This window comes from Arvicanthis niloticus, chromosome 1 (genome assembly GCF_011762505.2).
Source record: "Arvicanthis niloticus isolate mArvNil1 chromosome 1, mArvNil1.pat.X, whole genome shotgun sequence".
Lineage (NCBI taxonomy): Eukaryota > Metazoa > Chordata > Mammalia > Rodentia > Muridae > Arvicanthis > Arvicanthis niloticus.
This window is the reverse complement of record NC_047658.1, coordinates 38,863,433-38,884,187: the sequence shown is the minus strand read 5'-3', so window position 1 is coordinate 38,884,187 and position 20,755 is coordinate 38,863,433. Positions and strand designations below refer to the sequence as shown.

Sequence of the window (20,755 nt, the reverse complement as noted above, 5' to 3'; positions counted from 1 at the left end):
TCCCAAGAAGGGGTGGCCTTTTGACATCTGGTTAGAAACTGTGTCCCCCAACTGGGTGTTAATCTGTGGCATGTGGCTTAGGGCACCTTGTAGCCAAGATGGAGACAGCAGAATGTGGAACTTTTCCGATCAGTTTGTTTCCCTCCAGCCCAGAAGCAGTACTCAGGCCCTACTGTGAGGCTCACTCCACTGTTCCCAGGTCTGCTGAGTCCTTGTTCCCTCCTCTGCACTGTGATAGGATCATTCCATTAAGTTCCTACCCCAATCTGTGGTGTGCAGTAAGCAGGGCAGAGTTGTCAGGCAAATATGACACCACTAGACTTGAATTTCAGACAAACTGAAAACACAGCAGCTTAAGTATTATCCCAAATGCTGTTTGGTGTATCCTTATACTAAAAGCTACCGTATGTTGTGTTTCTGATAGTTACATTGAGCTGGGCATCCTGTTTTTACTTGTTAAATCCAGTAATGGAAGCAGAATGCTGAGATTTGAAAGAATGTAATCACTCCTGAATCTGTTTCACCCTGAACCTTACCTCACAGCATGAGGACCAGAACCAGACATGACATGAGAGTAAGGCCTCAGGATGCAGATGAGGATGGACGACCTCCCTGTGGCCCCAGTGTTCCAAAGAGCATGGGTTTGTGCAGGCAAGGACTCTCTGCCCACAGGCTCTCTGTTACCAGAACTAGGACTTGACAAGGATACAGAACAGAGGAGGACCTGCTGAAGGTGCTGAGGGCCATTGAAAACACGAGACCACAGTCCCCTCCTAGAAGAAAGTAGTCATAATTTCCTCCTGTGTCTTGCAGATCGACCAAAAGCAGTTTGACAAAATCCTTGATCTGATTGAGAGTGGGAAGAAGGAAGGGGCCAAGCTAGAGTGTGGGGGGTCAGCCATGGAGGACAGAGGGCTGTTCATCAAACCCACTGTCTTCTCAGACGTTACAGACAACATGAGGATTGCCAAAGAGGAGGTAGGTATGGCTACGGCCAAAAACCGAGGCCCCAGGGGTCCTTCAAAGAATTCTGAGGCTCCAGGGATCCCAGAAATATTTACAGGGCAAACAGTCTTATTTCTGGGTGGCTCTGCTGTCTCTTGGAGCTCTGATGCTTCTGGTGAACCCCAAAACCTGCAGCAGCTACAGTTATCCCAGCCCTGTCTCCATCTTTGGTTATGGTCACTAGGCGGCAGCAGCCCAGTTCCTTCCACACAGTTACACACACAGCCCAGGTCTGACATATCTTAGCCTTTCAAGTATGACCAGGCACCAAACTATGGATTCAGGAACAGTGGCCACTTCCCACTCTTTAGACTGTTCTTAAATGAGTGTCCCTTTGAGTCCCAGCTATCATTCTCACTGGTTTGTCTGCCACATTTGTTCTTGAGAATGACAGATTTCCCCTTGCCTCTGAATCTCTTGGTTAGGCTCAGCTGTTCCTGCACAGGATTGGTAAGAAGGGCCCAGTCCAACAGTTTCTCAACCTGTGGGTGAAAACCTCATTAGGGGTGGAGGGAGGGGTGGTCAAATGACACTAAGACCATCTGAAAACAGATATTTACATTACGATTCATAGCAGTAGCAAAATTAAAGTTAGGGTGTAGCAAATGAAAACGAATTTATGGTTGGGGGTCACCACAACATGAGGAGCTGTATTAAAGGGTTACAGCATTAGGAAGACTGAGAACCACTGGCCTAGACCTTCTGGAGCATGTGAGGGGGTGGGCATGCGCTTCCCTGTGAGGTTCTCTGATAGTTTCTCCTTGAGATGTTGAACGGTCTCTCACCTCTCTGTAGAGGTGCAGGGCTCAGATCTCTATGTACTTCTTTTTTAAAATCATCTTGTTGTTGCTGCTGTTTGTATACTTCTTGGTGAGATGTCACAAGGAAGCAGAGAAGCCATTTCCAGAGACTGTGCACTGTCCTGGTGTGATCCCACCTGCTGCTGAGTCACTGAGTCACTCACAAGCTCCCCTCAGACCCTCCTCTAAATGAGCAAACATGTAGCTTCTCTCTGCCCTTCTTGGCTGGGTGACTATTGTGTCATTCCATCCCCTGGGACTCACTATAGAAATAGCTTAAATATCTTCATTAAGTGACAGAAAAAGACACCAGGAATGAGCCAGGCATGGTGACACACTCCTTTAATCCCAGCTGCACTTAGGAGGTAGAGGCGGACAGATCTCTGTGAGTTTGAGGCCAGCCTGGTCTATAAGAGAGTTCCAGGACAGGCAGGACTGTTACAGAGAGAAATTGTGTCTCAAATAAAACCAACCAAACAACCAAACAACCAAACAACCAAACAACAACCCACCAAGAAAGCAGCATTTGTCCACTTGTGAACACCCTTCCAAAGAACTTTCCAGAAAGCTATCCAATGCTTTCCTTCTGTACACCCTGCTGTGCATGAGTCTTCCCAAAGATCTAAGACTGAAGATTCTTGTGACATGAAGGGAACATAAATACAGTGTAAATTCTCAGATTAACTCTCAGTTTTTGTTCTGTCTGAATCCCCTATTTAAATTTCAGCTATCACACAGTATAGAGGTTCTCTGGGGTTCTTTTTCTTGGGGGGAGGGGCTCTAAGAGTGTGGAAAGCCATGAAAGTGGGGATGCCTGCTCAGGGCACCCAGTCCCAGCCTCATCACATACCTCTCTCCTTGTAATCAATCACAGATTTTCGGACCAGTGCAACCAATACTGAAGTTCAAAAACCTGGAGGAAGTGATCAAACGAGCAAATAGCACTGACTACGGGCTCACAGCGGCAGTGTTCACCAAAAACCTCGACAAAGCCCTGAAGCTGGCTTCCGCGCTCGAGTCGGGGACAGTCTGGTGAGCCAAGCATGCACACTGGAGCGTTTGTGTTGTCCGAGCAACCGGCTTCCTAGTTTCCCTTTTCCAGTTTCATCAACAGAGGTTACGTGATGTGCTCTCGCTGTTAAGTGTTCTGTTGCTCGCCCTCTGAAATAGGGCCTTAAGTTCTGCATGAGGAAATCAAGGCATAGAAAGAGATGGAATGACTGGTCCAACATCACACAGCTAGCGCAGTTGGCCCTCAGTGTTTAACTGCAGAGGATTCATTCCTTACTGAGAGACCAAACAGGATGGCTACTCAAGTCCTTTGTATGTGCAGGTAGCTTAGACACATCTTCTAGATGGCAGGCTGGCTTGTAATATTGGTCTGTCTGTCTGTCTTTCTGTCTGTCTGCCCACCCACCCACCCAGCTGACCATCTATCTATCTATCTATCTATCTATCTATCTATCTATCTATCTATCCATCCATCCATCCATCCATCCATCCATCCATCCATCCATCCATCTATCTATCTATCTATCTATCTATCTATCTATCTATCTATCTATCTATCTATCTAATTATCCATCACATCTATCTATCTATCTATCTATCTATCTAATTATTTATCCATCCATCCATCCATCTGTCCATCCATCTATCGATCTATCTATCCCATGCTGGCACTCTGACCCAGGACCTGGAACATGCTAGAAAAGCATTTTACCGTCAAGACACACCCCATTCCCTCCTGTGTACATCTACATGTTTTGCAACACCCAGTACAATGCCGTGTTGATATTTGTTGTGCAACATTGCTTAGGGAGCAGTGGCAAGAGAAAGAATAATTCTGCACAAAAACTTTGGGTTTGAAGTTGGTTGAATCTGAGGATGCAGAGCCTATGGTTATCATGGGTCACTGGACATAGCCGAAAAGGCTCCAAAGCCTCGACCTTTGACACACTGTGTCACACTAATTTTGTCTCTGGTGGATTCTAGAGTCCATGCATAACTAAGCTGCAAGGTATGGACATGGATCCCTGCACACTGATAATCCTGCAGATGGTATACTCATGCGCCCATCTTCCAGATGGATAAAATGAGACTCAAAGAGGTTGAATAAGCTTAGAGTCACACAGTCTAGGAAGCAGATCTCTGAGGTCAGGCCTGCATCATTTCACAGCTAACTCATCCCCTAGCTCTCTTCCTCAGTATATTCCAGTTGTAGTTTCTGGCAGGAAGAACAGGAGGCAGGGGTAAGGAGCACATAAGGAGTGTGCTGTGTGGAAGCTATTGAAGCTTTGCCCAGAGCTGTGCATTGGGCATGCTCCAGTGTCTTAAGACACAGGGGTGTGTTCTCCAGGTAACCCAGGTAACCCAGGTATCTTTCACTCTTGCTCTAGGATTAACTGCTACAATGCATTCTATGCTCAGGCTCCATTTGGTGGCTTCAAAATGTCTGGGAATGGCAGAGAACTGTAAGTATTTCTGACCCCTCACTGTTCCCTCTGTGACGAAGGCTGGTGGTCCCTCAATGGAGGCTGTTCCAGATCTTTCCCTTCCTCCCTCCCTCCTTCCCATCCTTGTCTTCTTCTAAGCCCTACAACCAACCTATAGCCTCAACTTCTTCTCCTGCCCAGTGCCATCACCTTAGGGACATTCTACAGTTCTTAGCTCTAAGCTAACAGGATGAGGTTGTGTCAGTCAACATCAACAGTCTTACAACACACATCTATATCTCCACTTTGCATAGAGAAAACAGACTGGCTCAAGTCAGGTTCTGATTCTTCCCAGCTTTGCTTTCAGAGCCTGGCATAGGCTTTAGGGAGATACATGGGTGACTCTGCTTCCTTTTGAATACTTTTGGGGGGGGGGGGCTGTGTTGCCCCTCCATGGCCTCTGAAGTACTTTCTGAGCCTGAACAAGTTCCTCTGTACCTTCTCTGCCTGGCCTCTGGTGATTCAAGGATGTACCATCTTACCTCTGGCCCAGATTCAAAGTTGGGTGGAGTGCCCCTGGGTGAAGATGCTGGGGTCCCCAGCTGCACACTGTTTCCATTTGCCCTTGCCATGGTCCTGGTTTTATTAGCTAGTGTGAACAAACATATTGGTAGGCTTGGTGTTCTTAGGGAGCCATCTGTGACAACACCCTAAGGCTGTTCCTGGACATTTCTGAGCGTGCATGTTCGTCCTTTGTTTAAACAGTTTGTGTAATTTATATACAAATGCATTGCCTTCTACATAGTCAGAACAGATCTTGGGTACTTCTCAGCCTGGGCATTAGTGGGGATACAGAACAGCTCTCCTGATAGATTAAAAGTGTGTTGTGGTAGAGAGGGCTGGCTTCTACTGGTTTTTGACTGATCTGAATGGAACTGGGGTTCCTCATTCCACCTCAGTTCTGTTCAGGTCATGACACAGGTCCAGGAGTCATCTGCACATGTGAGCAGAAAGCATAGAATGTTCTTTGGATCCTTTTTGTCCCTGTGACTGATTCACCTGCAATAATGTATTGATTCTTGGCCACAAAGACCCACTCTTTGAGCACTCTGTAGAGCTCCCTCGGGATCTTGATGTGTTTTCCATTTTTAAGCTTCTACTTTATCACCTCTTGGCGAATACTGACACTTGAGGATGAGAAACCAGGAACAGGGTCATCTGAATTCCCTCCAGGATCTTCCAATGGTAACAATACTGATGATGCTGGCATTTGCTTAGGACAGACGCTAGTGTGAGAGCCCCTGAACAGTCGTCTGTGGCCTTGTAGAGATGGCCCATGAGAGAGATAACAGCTTTCATGGGAAGACTTGGACTCAGGATGTTAGTAGGTCATAAGAGTTGAGAGTAGGGCTGGAGAAATGGCTAGGCTCACAACAAAAGTGACAAGAGTCAATATCAATTCTGGTTCTTTGACCTTGGGTAACCCAGGACTTAATAGAGATCACGTGTGCCCCTTTCTTTCTTTCTTTCTTTCTTTCTTTCTTTCTTTCTTTCTTTCTTTCTTTCTGAGTTTTGTTTTGGGGGATTTTGTTTTGTTCTAGTACTGGGACTTGAACTTAGGTCATCCAGCATGCCAGGCAAGTTCTCTGCCGCTGAGCTAACCCCTGTCCTAGGAGTCATCACTGTAAGCCTCTTCAAATGAAGCCGCCAGATCTCATGTGGTCATTTGTCTCCTCTGGTCTTCTGTCTTCAGCCAAGCAGGTTATGAGGGCTAAGGAACTCATACCCCTCACAGCCTTCCTTCCAGAGGCAGCAAGCACACCAGTCTCCTAAGTGCAGATCACTGGAGAAACACAAAGTGACCAACCAGAAGGCATGTGGGGTACACCTACTGCCTGGCTTTCCCTAGCATCACTGAGGATTGTCTGCATGGCTTTTTTACCTGGGCCCTTCTTATCCGGTGTGGGGTCTGTGGTCCCTCTGCCTGCCACAGACTGTCGTGGTAAGCTCACAGACCTCAGTCATGTTTCATCCTGACAGTTGCCCTAGGGACTTTCTTAAATGTCTGGAGTTTTGTTTTGGTTTTTCGTTTTTGGATCTTGGGCATATGTTTTCCCAAAGCTTTTTTTTTTAAATGAAGTTTTTTAAAATCACTTGTTAGGAGCCTAGAAACTGCCTTGAAAAATAATTTCTATTTTCATTTCTTTCAAATCAATGTCTCCGTGTTGCAACAAGTTTCCGTTTTGTATATATATATATATATATATATATATATATATATATATATATATATATTGGAGCACCATATGGTGAATTGCATGGTTTTCCCCAAATTGGTTACTGGGGCTGGGCTGGTTACTGGCTGCACACCCACCAGCCCCACCAGGATATGTCCTCTGGGCTGGTCTTGGATGAAGCCTGAAAACTCTGTTCCTCTTGGTGCATATTACTTCCTGTTTCTTTGATTTGCAGTGTAACTAAGGCATGCAGCATCCAAGCCATTGAACAAAACCTCATATGACAGAGATGCGGCAAGGTCAGGCGTTCTCCCCTGGCTCTCAGTCCCACTTGTTAGAGGGACAACTGCTCACTCATTTTGTTCAATCACTCAGTGGTTCACATAGCAATTATTTGGTTTGTTTTTGTTTTTCTAGAGTAAAAATAATTAATCTTAGATTTAAAAAATGATAATTTAAAAAATTTAATGGTGGAAACAAAAAGAAACCTAAAAACCAAAGCTACTGGGAAAGTCTCTTGCTCTGGCCTATCTTGTGTTGCTCCTCATACTTGACCCTGACCTCCCACCAGGCTTTGTATTTCCCAGCTGGGTCTCTGAAGACCTAGTGAATGACAACAGTTTGTCCAAGGCCGCATCCACAGATGACCCTGTAGGCATGAGGAGATTGTAGCCCTACAATTTCACAAAGGACGGGATCTTTGGTCTCTTGGCGATTTTTTTCTTGCAAATATTTGTTGAGCGTCTTTGCTGCTCCAAGCTCAGTGTCAGGTCCTGGGACTTTGTCAGTGAACTGTTATCACTCCTATCCATCCTTGTGCCCATTGATAGGGAGGGTTATTGGAAGGAAGGCTGAGCTCCCAGATGGTTTGGGTGGCTGAGGTAGAAAGGACTGGGTGAGGGGTTGGAGGGAGACAGTGAGAACTTGAACCAAGACAACAGATGAGGAAATAGAAAGAAGAAGGGGGAAGCTACACCCTGTTTCTTGCAAGAATGCTGACATTTCTGAACGTGTCCAACTTGAGCTACTTTGGAAAGATTCCATCCCTTTTCTTTGCCAGATTAATAAATCACTAACACTTAGAATTTTTGCAAAGCAACATTACTTTTTCATTTTGAAACTTTACGGCATATTTTCTATAGATATGCATAAATCCATCCATTCTTTTCTGTTTACTAATGCGGAAGCAAGCTACTTTTTGGCCTCAAAAATGGGTGTTGGACATTTCCCAGTCTTTTAGTGAAAGCCTCCTAGAATGGGCGTTAGTGTTATTTCCAGAGGATTTTATCATTACAAACGCTGTTTATACACTTCTTTGTGTGTAAATATTATGCACTTAGGGTGATGGTTTTCAGAATAAATTCCCAGAATTCAGTGCCCGGCCACATGAAAGTGATCCTGTCACTGTGTGGGTTTTCATTTCTTCAGGTGTGCAATGTTGAGCGTCCCTTTCACACACATTGGAATTTGCTTTTCTTTCTTTCTTTTTTCTTTTCTTTTTTTTTTTCTTTTTTTTTTCTTTTTTTTTTTTTTGTACAAACATGAGTATGTCCGTTGTGTAATTTTCCCCTTTGGTTGTGTTTCTCCATGTTGCTTTGTAAGAAAGAGCACTCAAGCAGTACATCTTCTTAATGGTGACGTTGCTTATCCAGCACAGAGAGAGTGGCCTGTGTGATTGATTCTCTCTATTGATACAACTGAAAAGGCATGCTGGTATCCCCATGGCACAGCTCAAACAGTCCCAACGATGCTGATTGTCTTAGTTTGGGTTTTATTGCTGTGAACAGACACCATGACCACGACAATTCTTATCAAAGTAAACACTGAATTGGGGCTGGCATACCGTTTCAGAGGTTCAGTCCATTATCATCATTTCTGGAAAGCACAACAGCACCCAGGCAGGCATGGTTCTAGGGCAGGAGGTATGAGTTCTACATCTTAATCCAAAAGAAGTCAAGAGGAGATGCTGGGCTTACCCATAGGATTTCAGGTCTCAGAGATGAGAAGGGACTGTGCCTCAGATCTTTAGTACAGAAGCCCAAATGGACATCTTCCTACCTTTTCTGGAACCAGAATCTATTGGTTTTGGTTTGTTTGTTTTTCTGCAAGCTCTAAAAGTGTGCTGTAGTGGAATGGCATCCAAGATGTCTGTGGGTTCTGGAAGGGGATCTACTCCAAAGATGGTCTATGATGCTCAGGAAAGATTCCTGGCCCCTGTAAGTTGTAAGGGAAGGAAATATTCCGAAGATGCTGAGCTGAGCCATCACCTCCCTGTCTTTAGCCTGTGTCAGTGTCTGCTCCCTTTCCCCTGCATTCTGACCCAGCTCCTCTTGCAACTCTTCCTGTCAGAGCCAGATATCCTTGTGGTCCCTTAGCCAACTCCTCAAGCTTGGACATCACCTTTTCTGTCTCTGCAAAGAGTAACAAATTGCCACTTGAAACTTATATAGTCGGTATGGTTCTCACACCCCGATTCCCTGCCTGCACATCTCATTCAGTGCATAGGCCTCTTTTCCATAGCCACCTCCCTGACACAGAGAACATGTGTTCTTTTGTTTTCTTCTCTCATTGTCCAAAGGCAAACTCTTAGTTCTTTTAGCTTCACCCAAAGCATCACACACAGGAACTTAGCATTTAAACTCACATTTCCAGTTCCTGACACTTACTGAGCGCATCGTAGAGTCGACTGTCTTTACTACGTCCAGACACCACACTGTGTCCTGTAACACAAACTACAACACTCAAGCTGTCTGACAGAATGTTCTGGCTTTAGAGGAGTTTTCCCAGAACCGTGTGAACTGACAGTGTGAACTGACAATGTGAATTGACACTCTTTTCTGTCATCACAGAGGAGAATATGCACTGGCTGAATATACAGAAGTGAAAACTGTCACCATCAAACTTGATGAGAAGAACCCCTGAGGACAGACCGGTGTCTTCCTCAAAAGCTGGACAGCTGACCGTGGCAACTCCAGCTCGCCGCAAGCAGAACGCAGGACGACAGTGCTCAGCTTCCCAGGACCCTCTCTTCTGGACACTCGATCTACTGGAGTTCAATGGTTTTGATTTTCCTCTCACTCACACTCACGCTTTATGGACCAAACTGTGGGTGGCCGGATGTTATGTGGGAAACTGCAGGCCTGCCTGGGGAGGAACTCTTATCCAGCTCTGACTTTGCCTTTAGACTAAGTGCAGGACACCGCAAAGACATCCAGCTCTCTTTACCTATAAGATGGTCTCTGGAGTGTCCCAAGGTTCATTTAAATGCTTTTTGACCCTGGTAGGGATTTGCTCTCTCACTGAGAGCAAATCTGGTCTTCTGGTCTCCTCGGGGTCATCTGTGCACAGAACAAGTCCCTCTTCATTCTCGGGGGGGAAAGTGGGACTATTCGCAAGCAAAGGATTAGTGAAGGTGAAGGGAGGATTTCAGGGACCCAGAGTGGGAAGCTTAGGGAAGCACATGCCACGGAAAGGCGCCAGAAGCCTTTGGTGTGCAGGGGTGCGGGTCCTAAGGGCTGCATATGGACACTGACCACAGGATTCACCTTGAAAACAATCCTGACTTTGGAATGACCAAATGAATATCTCAGAGAATTTGCCCTATGGCTATGAGATGGTCTTCCATGACGAAGGCCCACCTTAGGCAGAGAACGTCTCACCTTTGCCACTGAGGACTCATGTTAGAACTACCAAGGTAGAGCAAACCCTGGGCTCTCATTCGACCCTCAGAGCCACCGTTCACTCTTACAAATACCCGTTTCTACCACATTCATTAATGGGTACGCCCACTTCCTTTTTCTCTTCTCCAGCTCCATTACCTGTTTTAGATCAGTGAAGTTCATGCCACTGAGAGACAGCTGCCACTGCATAGCTCTGTGGTCTTCAAAATCCCATTTGGACTTTCATTTCTGATGGGTTTTAACAAGTAACACCGGGATCCCACAGGGGACCCGACCATCAGCCAAGTGACCTGGGTATCTCAGTCACACTCACACCACAACATTCTTCCTTTCCTCTTTGATGCATCCATACGATGTGCAAGTCCATGTTTGAACTTGGAAAACTACAACGGTCCCCATGAAGCTTTGAGGATAGAACCAAACTCCTTGAGTTGACTGCTATCTGGGTGTTGGTTTTTTTTTTGTTTGTTTGTTTGTTTTGTTTTGTTTTTTGTTTATCGTCAATAACATGCACCTCCCTAACTGGATGTGATGCTTACATTCCAGGAATAAAGTTGGGCTGAGCAAGAGTGAGAATTAGGCCTTCTGTCAGAACCAGTGTGTGCGTAAAGAATATGGTGTGTGAATTGAGGCTCTCAGCCCTGTCAGAGACAAGGAATTTCCCATTCACCTTCTTCCTCCATCAGCACTTCAACTACCCTAACTGGTTAAATCAGGATTTGGCCTCATCCACTGAATTTTCAGTATCTCAGTAACTCTAGGCACTACCCTTCACCATAGTACAGTAGAAGGTTGCGATTCTTCTTCCATTGTACAATAATGCCTTTAATATGAAATGTTACATTATTTATGACTGGTATCATTAATGTATCTTTTTATAGCTGTAAGTACACAGAGGTAGTATATTTAACCTTCTGTAATATACTGTACTTAGAAATGAAAACCTATATAATATTAGATTTCACTTCTTTTAAGGTTTACCCCTGTGGTATGGTTTTTAAATCGATTGGATTGGGGATTTTGATCTTAACTTCAGATTGTGTGCAGCAATGAAACAAATAAAGTTGGACATTGAGAAACATTTTTTTTTTCATTGAAGGACTAACCCCATTTGAATTCTGTGGTAGGCCCTTCTCTTTCTGAGACTTCTGTGCAATGTGGCTTTTGATAAGACAATGGCAATAATGAAACCACAGTCCTCCAGTTGGGCACGTACAGGGGTCTTCTTGATGGTAATGGCTGTTTCTATAATCTTGCATGGTGAAGACCCCCGTGGCTCACAGACAAAGTGTCAGATCCTTTCTATGCTGCCCAAGTCCCTTTTAGTCACAGAGTAACAATGGCCTGGGCAGAAAGTGAGGATTTGGGAAAAACATCTCGTCCCCAAATAATGACCCTGTGTCTATTTTTTTGTGACTTTCTCTACGATGATCTAAGGGTCTAGACTTAACTTAGCTGAAGTTCTTACGGCTTCTCAGTTACCTGATTATGACCTGACGTTGATGCTGCAGCAGAAACCTTGTGTAGGTCTGGAAAGATCAAACTGTAAACTCAGCATCACAAGCCCAGGCATCTGATGTGAAAACACCACCCCCTTAAAAATGGTATGGGAGGTTGGACCAGATCGCTCTCAGCGTGCACCTGTACGTGTGTCGCTGTATTCATGAGTGCTTCATCTCTGATCCAAACGCTAGCAGAGGATGATATAAAAAAATGACACCTTCTATTGTCTGATTAATTAGAACATGCCCGCCTAAAGAGAGCCACTCTAGAGACACGTTTGAGTATGTGTGTGTAAGGGTGTGCAGGTGCACGTGTATGCCAGTGCTTGGACACATTCTCTCGAAGAAGACATTATGGGATGTTCCAGCTTCAGCTTTTGGTGGGTGCCTACTTCCTAATGTCTATACCTTGCTAGAATCCTTGTAGCTGACTGTGATTGTAGGTGGAGACTGGGGGAGGGTCTTTAAATCATTGTTGAGGGGCATCAGACAAAAGTGAGCATTTGACTGAATAAAAACGAGTGCCAGAAGACAAAAGCAACAGTTAGCCCCAGCAGTGTAGTGTTCACTCAGGGAGATGGGTGGCTGGCCCACCTCTGACTGTCTATCAGAGGAACCCTTTGTAGACAGGGTCATTCCAACCTCAGACTGAAAGTCAGGGTGGGATATGAGCAAACCAAAGAAGAACATGGGTCTGCAGCAATGAAAAGAAGAAGGAGAAGGAGAAGGAGAAGGAGAAGGAGAAGGAGAAGGAGAAGGAGAAGGAGAAGGAGAAGGAGAAGGAGAAGGAGAAGGAGAAGGAGAAGAAGAAGAAGAAGAAGAAGAAGAAGAAGAAGAAGAAGAAGAAGAAGAAGAAGAAGAAGAAGAAGAAGAAGAAGAAGAAGAAGAAGAAGAAGAAGAAATAATTTTAACTGTTCTGTAATAGTCTCCTTCGCAAACTTGTGATTAAAACATACTTACTCAAAAAAAGGTCATATATGTGTCGAATGTTCCAGATGTTTGAGTTGTTTGCTTGTTCTTTTGTTTGCTTTACATTGGTCACTTTTCCTAACCTATTTCTAAGCTTGTCTAAAGGGGACATTTTCTTGCCACAGTAAGTATTGGCGACACAAGTCCCCTTAATGTTGGTCTTGGCTCTAGACATGGACTTCCTTTTGGTAACGCTAGGTGGCAGTGATGTATGCATGCCCTGAAGGCGCCACCAAGCCAGGCTCATTCAAACTGAGGACGCCATGCCTTGCAAATTATTAGGGACTTTTCCGTAGCAGTCATATTGCTGGCCTTGCTAATTGGTCTGAGGACCTCGGTGGCGAGGGCGGGATCGCAGAACTGCGCCTACATTTTTGAAACGGTGTTCGGTGGAGGAAAAGAAGAGCGAACGTAGGAGAGCTGCAAGGTAGTCAGTCCCCTGGTCAACTAGGGATACAAACTCCAACTTGAGGCGTTCCTGAAGTATCTCAGGAGACTCACAGCTTCTCAAATTCTGTGAACTGGCAGTGAAGCGGTCTGTCTATGTTCTTTGCACGTGGTCCCTGGAAAATTCGTTGTTACCTTACCGGTGAGAAGCACTTAGGTGCAGTACTGGTTTTCTGCCAAGGATTATCTTTTCTACGGGAGGGGGGAGGTGAAGGGGGAGGGGCTGGAGCAGAATCCTAAACTTGCCTGCCATGAGTGTATAGAGCCGCGTTTGGTTATTATCCTCAGTGGCATTAACTGACAACATTCCACCCCATCACCACAAGCAGCCAGACAGGGTGGCATGCGCCTGTAGTCCCAGCTACTCCGGAGTTCGAAAATCGAAAAAGATTCATCAACTAGTAATATCTTTGCAAACGTCCATAATTAGCGAACTTGTACGGTGAAAAAAAAGCGCAGTTTACAAAACATCAACTTTTAAAATGTAATTTCTGTACTGCTCCCTAAAGACCTGCACACACATTAATATTCTCGCCCTTTTAATATTTACAGCCAGAGTATATGGCCAGCATACAAGATAAAAAATTAAATTAATCTGTTCTAAAGCAAGGTAGAAAAGGCGCAACCTTGTCACTGCGCCTGTCCCCAGGGAAGACAGCAAAGCATTCAAATTTGGAGAGGACCCCACAAAGTCTCAAGACCCCAGCGTCTACCAAGGCACAAGAGCAGTGAGCTTGGTCACCAAACACCTTGCAGCTAGGGAAACCGAGGCAGGCCATCCAGGGGGCCGTGTCGCTATCTGCAGAGGTCCTGGGCGGCTTACCCTCTGGCCTGGCCCCGCTTCCGCGCCACCCGCCCTCTCCGCCCGCCAGGCGGCCACAGGATTGAGGAAGTGCGTCTGGCCCCCGGCGGCCAGAGCGTTGCAGGGTACGGTGGAACCGGCAGGCCTCGGCTCTCTGATGTCGCTGACCTGCGGTTCCGGGACCCCGCCGCCACAGGTAAGTGCTGCTCCGACCCGCGCCCTGCCTGAGGACCCGAGCGGAGCCCGCACCCCTAGATCCAAGCTTTGCCGGCGCCACCCCGTCCCGCGCCCGGGTCCCCGCGTGCAGCCGCTGTCGCCTTCTTTGCGCCCAGCGCCCCGCTCCTCCCCGCAGCACCCTCTCCCCAACTCGGCACCCCGCACCCCGGGAGACCGCGTGCTCTGGACCCCCGGCCTGTGTCCTGGATCCGCAGGTCACAGTTGCGGTGGGCGCCTGGATCTCAGAGTGACCGGGGTCTCTTCACTGCCTCTCTGGGCTGCGCAGAGACCTTCGCTCTTTGAAGGGTTCAGGGAGTGCAGTGCTGGAAACCGGGGGGGGGGGGGGGGGGAGGTTGCGGGGAGGGGGGACACACAGAAAACCAGAGGGGGATCAGAGCGGGGCGGGGGCGGAGAGCAGAGTTCAGAAACAAAAGTAGGAAACACCAGGGCGGCTACAAAGTTCTTTTGCGTTTGTAAAAGCCTTACTTTTAACTTGGAAGTGGGGGTGGGGTCTAAGCGTGGGTGCGCGTGGGAGTGCGTGGGCTCAAGTGGTGGGAGGCAAAGACCCAGCAAGGCTCTCCCCGCGCGGGGCAGCCGGGAGGCTCGGGATGGTCTGGAGGTCTTCCCCTGCTCCATGCCTGGGGCATGCTTCACCCTCTTGTCGCAGCACTTTGACTACCCCTTCTGTTGCTTGAGCCCGAGGCAGTCCTTAATTGATGAGGACAAGAATCCCTGGAGGGTTAGGGGTGGTAAGAAAGACAGTAATGGAGGAACTGTAGGATGCTGACAGCCAGTTCAGCCTGGCTTTTAATAGTTTGAGGACATTAAGTTTTTCTCTTGCATGATGCTCACCCCTACAAAACCCGGAGTAGGATAAACAGGGTCGGTCATAAGGGCCATGATCTTAGCAAAGTCTCACCAAATAACCTGCTTTTGATGAGTTGGTCACTCACAATCACGTAACAGCATCGAAGGACCCACAATTTGTACATTTTGGAAAAACCTTAGCACTGAATTCTTTCTGTGATTTGGTCTTCATTGTCTTTGCTCATGTTCCAGAAGAATATAGCATACCAACACCTAATTTGTCCCTAGAGGGGCTTTTAGAGTCAGCCACGCCTGTCCTTCCCCCACACCTCCAACAGACTTCTACATCAACTTAATAGCTTAGATAGAATAATTATGAATCAATAAATCAATTAAAACAGCTAGAGAGATGGCTCAGTATGCTAAGCACTTGCTGGTCACCTGTGAGGATCTGAATTCAGATTCAGAATCCACATAAAGCAAGATGAGATAAAGATATAATCCCAGCATTCCCCTACTTCAAGATGGGAGATTCCCTGGAAGCTCACTGGTCAGCTAGCTTGGTGTAGGCAACAGTGAAAGAGAGACAGAGACAGAGAGAGAAGATTAAAAATAAGAACCCTAGTCCCTTCTCCTATTTTTGAGGCACAACAGGGCTAGTGCACATAGGAACTCCTACGCAGTCCAAATTGCCATTTTTGCCCCTCCCTGTGTTTTAGCTGGCAGGTAAAGTGATATAGTACATAGCCATTCTTTATTTTAATATTTCTCTTATAAATTACGTATACAATATATTTTGTCATATTCTTTTCTCCACCCCCAACTCCTCCCAGATACTTCTCTCTATCCATCTAACTTGATATTCATTCTGTCAAAAACAAAACAAAGAACACTAAGTCAAACCAACCAAACAAAACAAGGCACACACACACACACACAAAAAAAAAAAAAAAAAAAAACATGGAGTTTGCTGTGTGCCTGTGTGTGCATATGCGTGTTAGGCATCGGGCCTGCCCTGGAGCAAGGCTGAATACTGATTTTCCTCATTCCAGCTGGTATCACAATTGCAAATTGCTTCTTGGTTGAGAGGTGGGACTTTGTGCCCACTTCCCCTTCTCAGCACTGGCATTTTTGTCTTGTTTGCACCTGTTCAGGCCCCGTGCTTGCTGCCACAGTCTCTATGAGTTCATATGGGCATCAACCCTGTTATGCCTTGCAGTCTTTCCACCCCTTCTTGCCCATAGATCCCTGAGCCTTGAGGGGAGGAGTATGACCAAGAAATCCCAGTTAGAATAGAGTGCTTCAGAGTCTTTTACTGTCCAGTTGTGGGGCTCTGTGTTAACTCTCACCTACTACAAGAAGAAGCTTCTCTGAGGTGGGTTGAGCTATGTGGGGATAGCCAATGTGTCGTCGTCGGGAGCCATTTTATTGCTGTGTCCCTGTGGTGGTATACTGGTGGGTTTTCCAGCGGGAACAGAATGGTATGCACACATTCTTACTGGCTTGATGACAGGATGTGTCTTTCCTCTTCAAGGAGTCTTCAGTAATACTTTCATCTTGAGGTTGGCATGAAATCCAAGGGTACCATTTCCTCTCATTCCAGCCCTCTGCTATCCCACTGTCCCAGCCCACTGCCTCCAGCCCTCAGCCCCCAGCCTCCCTCTCCATCTTAAAGGGTCTGCTTTGCTGCCCCATGTCTCTCCATGTGCCTCCCAAGCCTACACCATCTCTCCCTTCCTTTCTTCTACACGTGTCCCCCCCCCCACCCCCCACCCCCGTCCACATGTTCTCCCATCTGTTTATCTCTTGACTGCTTACTCAGGGTCTCTGCTCCTCTCTGAGGATCCTGAGGACAGAGATTGCTTGGTTCACTGTGGCCCCCGCTCATAACTGTGTCAGAAATCACCTGTGGAGAGTGGTGGATACAGTGACGGATTGATGAAAGAAGAACCTTGAGTTAGATGTGGGTTCAGACTGGTGGAACGTTTTTGTCCCCCAACTTTCTGCACTCATGTGGGGCTTCAAAGCACATAGTTCTTGGGCCTCCCGCTCCATGATATTCTGATGTCCGTTTTTATAGGCATGAATATTGGTTGGAGGGTGCTGAAATCACCAGAGGTATCTAGAACCATAGGCTGTCCATCTCCACCAGGTTTTGACTCAAGAGCAAGCTAACAAATGTGGTCTGTCCCAGCATGCTTCACTCAGACATTCAACACCTGTCTTGGTTATCTTTCCTAAACTCTGCAGAAACACATGTGGCCCTTCTTTGTCAGAAACCTCATAGCAATGATTTGTTTTAGGGTCTTCCTTCCACTGGAGCATCATAAACTCATAGATATTCACTCTTCACAGAAATGGCTCGGTGAAAGCCTTTTCAGAGCAAATGGCAAGCTCCTTCCTTTTGTTATTCATTAACCATTTAGGTTTGCTCATTCATACAGGCATGAAGAGTTAGCAGAAGGAAATGGGTGACATTTTAAAACATTATTAAAATAGTCAACTACTATCTGTGACATTGCTCTGCGCCTAAGGGAAGCACTGGGCTCTGTGAGGGCAAAGATGGAGTAAGTCCAGTTACCTCAGCCTAAAGCACCTACCTCAGAGTGTAAGTCAAAGGACAAATGATAATTTTAAAACTGTCCCTAAGGCACAATCCTCTATCTGTGGTGTGACTTACAAAAAGAAACTGAAAGGGGAACCAAGCGTGCTGGGTGAGAGTTAGCCTAAAGTATTTTAAAGTGTGTGTGTGTGTGTGTGTGTGTGTGTGTGTGTGTGTGTGTGTGTAGCTTAAACGCATTATATGCCAAGCCATTTCTGTTCTGGGTATGAACTTCTGCCGTTGGGGATCTTAATGAATCCGGTGTGTTTGGTGGCTTTAGAAGTGCATTTGGAAGCAGATGATAGTTATGACTCTTGGTTTCTGGATTTTAATGTGTAATTTGGAGGCTTTACTTGTTAAACAGGGTCGGTTTGGAGGTTCTTCTCCCTAGCTCTTTTCTCAAGTTGATCTCTCGAACTGGGCTGTAACACTTACAAAGCTTCTGAGAATCTTCTGAACTTTGCCTGGCTCTCCTGTGTTTCCTTTCCTCTCTGTGCCAGCCAGATTTCTCAACTCTAAATACATTTCTCTGGATGATGTGTCCCCCAGTTCAGAGAAGTATGGGTTATAGGAATGAGACCGCTGACGTGGACCCTCTTAGCCACATCTTCCCCTGCCTGGAAGAGTCCGCCCCAACCCTATCCCACCCCTAACCCCACACACCACCCACCAAGGGCAGGTGCCTCATTCCTCAGCTTTTAGAGAAGAAATTGGAAGCCCCCTTTAGCTCGTCTTTGTTCTGTGGCTTGCTCAGTGCCTACATGGTTTGGGGGAAGCTTCTAGAACCTGCATGCTGGGACACAGTGATATTCTGGGTGTGTTCATCAGAAGGGAAGAGGCATGAGACCCTCCCAAGTCCCAAGTCGCTCTGTTTTAAGTGGGGGCCACACTAGACCTGTTGGAGAGTGTGTTTGTCAAACTGTCTTATGTGACGTTGCCCCAGTGGCCCTGTGAGGTAGCCAGGGTGCAGGGGTGTGAGAGTCTATTCTTAGCAGGTGAGAAAACAGAGAAAATTTTTTTCAACTGGATGTCACACTGCCGAAACCTAATGGAAGCAGCCCACACCTTGACAGCCACACCAGACGTGGTATCTGAGGCACTGCTTATACAACTATTAGCTCTTGTTGTTGCTGGTTTTGGTTATGTCCTCATTCTCAATTTTAGGGTCTTAAATGCTTATGGGCCTGCACTTTATGTATAGGGTGGACTATGGGAACAATGGTAGGAATATATATATATATATATATATATATATATATATATATATATATATATATATATATATATATAATCTTCCTGTCCTGGGCCAGGTCTAAGCAGGCCCTTCTAAATAGGTCTGGACCTTTCCTCAGCAAAGCAGCAAAGCATCATGGGCATTCATGTTGGAGGGCCCCCCAGGGCTAATGGGAATTCAAGCAGGTGCTTAGCCTCAGATCAGGATCTGTTCAGTTTTAGGAGATGACTCTTAATTTGATTAGAAATCTATGTGGCCAGAAAAATCATGCATTGTAAGCTATTTAGCCACACCTCTGACTGTCAATGAATTGTTCTTAATAAACATATTAACAGTGAGTTAATCCAGCAGCTGTAGTTCTTTACCTTATACCAATGATCACACAGAAAAACCAATATTTATTTAAAACTGTGCCTCAATAGATGAACAGTTAAATGACCTATCTTTACTTTCTATGCTATTCTGTCTGCCTCACAGTCCCATCCCATGATACTTGCATATTATTATTATCTGGCTCTTTGGACCCCTTCTTCATCTCCAATTCCTCCATCCTGCTGCTGATCTGAATCTCCTTCTCTCCCTCTCTCCTTCTCTCCCTCTCTCCTTCTCTCCCTCTCTCCTTCTCTCCCTCTCTCCCTCGCCCCCTCTCTTCCTTGCTCTCTCTCCCTCTTTCCTTCCTCTGGCTGGTGGACGTCCCACCCTATTCTCTTTCTGCACAGCCATTGGGTGATCAGCATTTATTGACAAGGCAGAGAATAAATGGTAAGAATTGTTTACACAAACTTGAGACAGGAGAGTCTTGACATAAACATTACAAAGCTGCATCCAGATTGAAACAAGATATGAGGGCAGAGAATAACACACTTGTAGCCTTCACACTGTGCACAAAAACATTAAGCCTACATTTGACCTTTACCCACTATGTGCCTATAGCACCCCTTCCCCCAAGTTGTGACAACCCAAAATATCTCTAAATATGGTCAAACGTCCCCTTGCAGAGAGGCAACGTTTACAGGGTTCATTTGCTGTCGTAACCAATAACAACTCCTTCCAGACTTCTCTTTGGGACCATTGCCTGGTTGTCATTTGGGGATCACCCACAAGCATCCATAGGTATCAGTCCTGAACAAGGGATGGCCTCATATTGTGAGCAGCTGTGTGCCCATCCTACCCCAGCTGAAGTGTTAGTCCTGCCAACAGGAGCCTCATTTTTGCTGTGTTTGCAGCATCAGGGTTCCACATGGGGCTTTGGCTATTACAGTGCAAGATACAGTGGTTAAGTGTAGAACAATAGCAACTGGACACAACCAGTGATGATCCGTGGTAACTTTTAGTTTCCTTTCTCAGAAACAAGATCTGAGCCCAGTGTCAAGGTAGGATGGGGAGAGGTCACTGTCCTTTCAGATTTGGCCAGACACACAGACTGTGAAGAAATATTCAGAGAAAGGGGAAAGCTAGTGACAATGAAGAACATCTTCAAGGGCTTGCAATGAGGACTTAAGTTTGAAAGCTTTCTAAATTTTTGTCTTTCTCCACCAGGATGAGCATGAGTCTGTGGCACCATGACTAGGTGTCCGTGCTTTAGCTCACCTGCACAGTGGCAGTTGCGGTGACAACGGTGAGACTTTCCTTTGGAGATCTGCTGCCTGGAGGGTTGATGGCTGGCATGTCACAGCGACCACCCAGTATGTACTGGTGTGTGGGGACAGAGGGATCAGCTGTGTGTCCAGGATCTGCCATGGAGACCCATAATGGTAAGTGCCGGGGCTGAGTAGGGGCTACCATGCTCAACCTATAGAGAGAACTTAGGCTCACTAAGAATGGATATTTTCAACCAAAAAAAAAAAAAGTATGATTATTCGGTGCTTTTGCTATATCTTGGGATTCTCACTTAAATTCCTAAACTTGAGAGGCCATGTACAAAATTTATTATGCTTTTAGAGATTTTGAAAGTGGGACATCATATTAGTCAAGGGATTTTTTTTTTAAAAAAATGAGAATTCCTTTATGTTTTTACAC

At 46.0% G+C, this 20,755-nt stretch overlaps 2 protein-coding genes across 4 annotated transcripts in view; both read left to right on the top strand.

Moving 5' to 3' along the window:
• Aldh1a3 (aldehyde dehydrogenase 1 family member A3) overlaps positions 1-11,236 on the top strand; it is a 35,463-nt gene extending 24,227 nt beyond the window's left edge. The window contains exons 10-13 of the mRNA XM_034514660.2: positions 814-978; positions 2,680-2,837; positions 4,205-4,279; positions 9,327-11,236. Of these exons, the coding sequence (XP_034370551.1) occupies positions 814-978; positions 2,680-2,837; positions 4,205-4,279; positions 9,327-9,399 (471 nt within the window). The 3' untranslated portion in view covers positions 9,400-11,236. The remainder of the gene's footprint in view (positions 1-813; positions 979-2,679; positions 2,838-4,204; positions 4,280-9,326) is intronic.
• A 1,698-nt stretch (positions 11,237-12,934) lies between these two features.
• Lrrk1 (leucine rich repeat kinase 1) overlaps positions 12,935-20,755 on the top strand; it is a 135,562-nt gene continuing 127,741 nt past the window's right edge. For 2 of the 3 annotated variants that reach the window (XM_076935471.1, XM_034513505.2), the window contains exons 1-2: positions 13,923-14,073; positions 20,276-20,490. In XM_076935471.1, the coding sequence (XP_076791586.1) occupies positions 20,394-20,490 (97 nt within the window). In that variant the 5' untranslated portion in view covers positions 13,923-14,073; positions 20,276-20,393. Of the gene's footprint in view, positions 13,056-13,922; positions 14,074-20,275; positions 20,491-20,755 lie in introns of those variants that run through there. The other variant, XM_076935476.1, reaches the window with a different exon arrangement.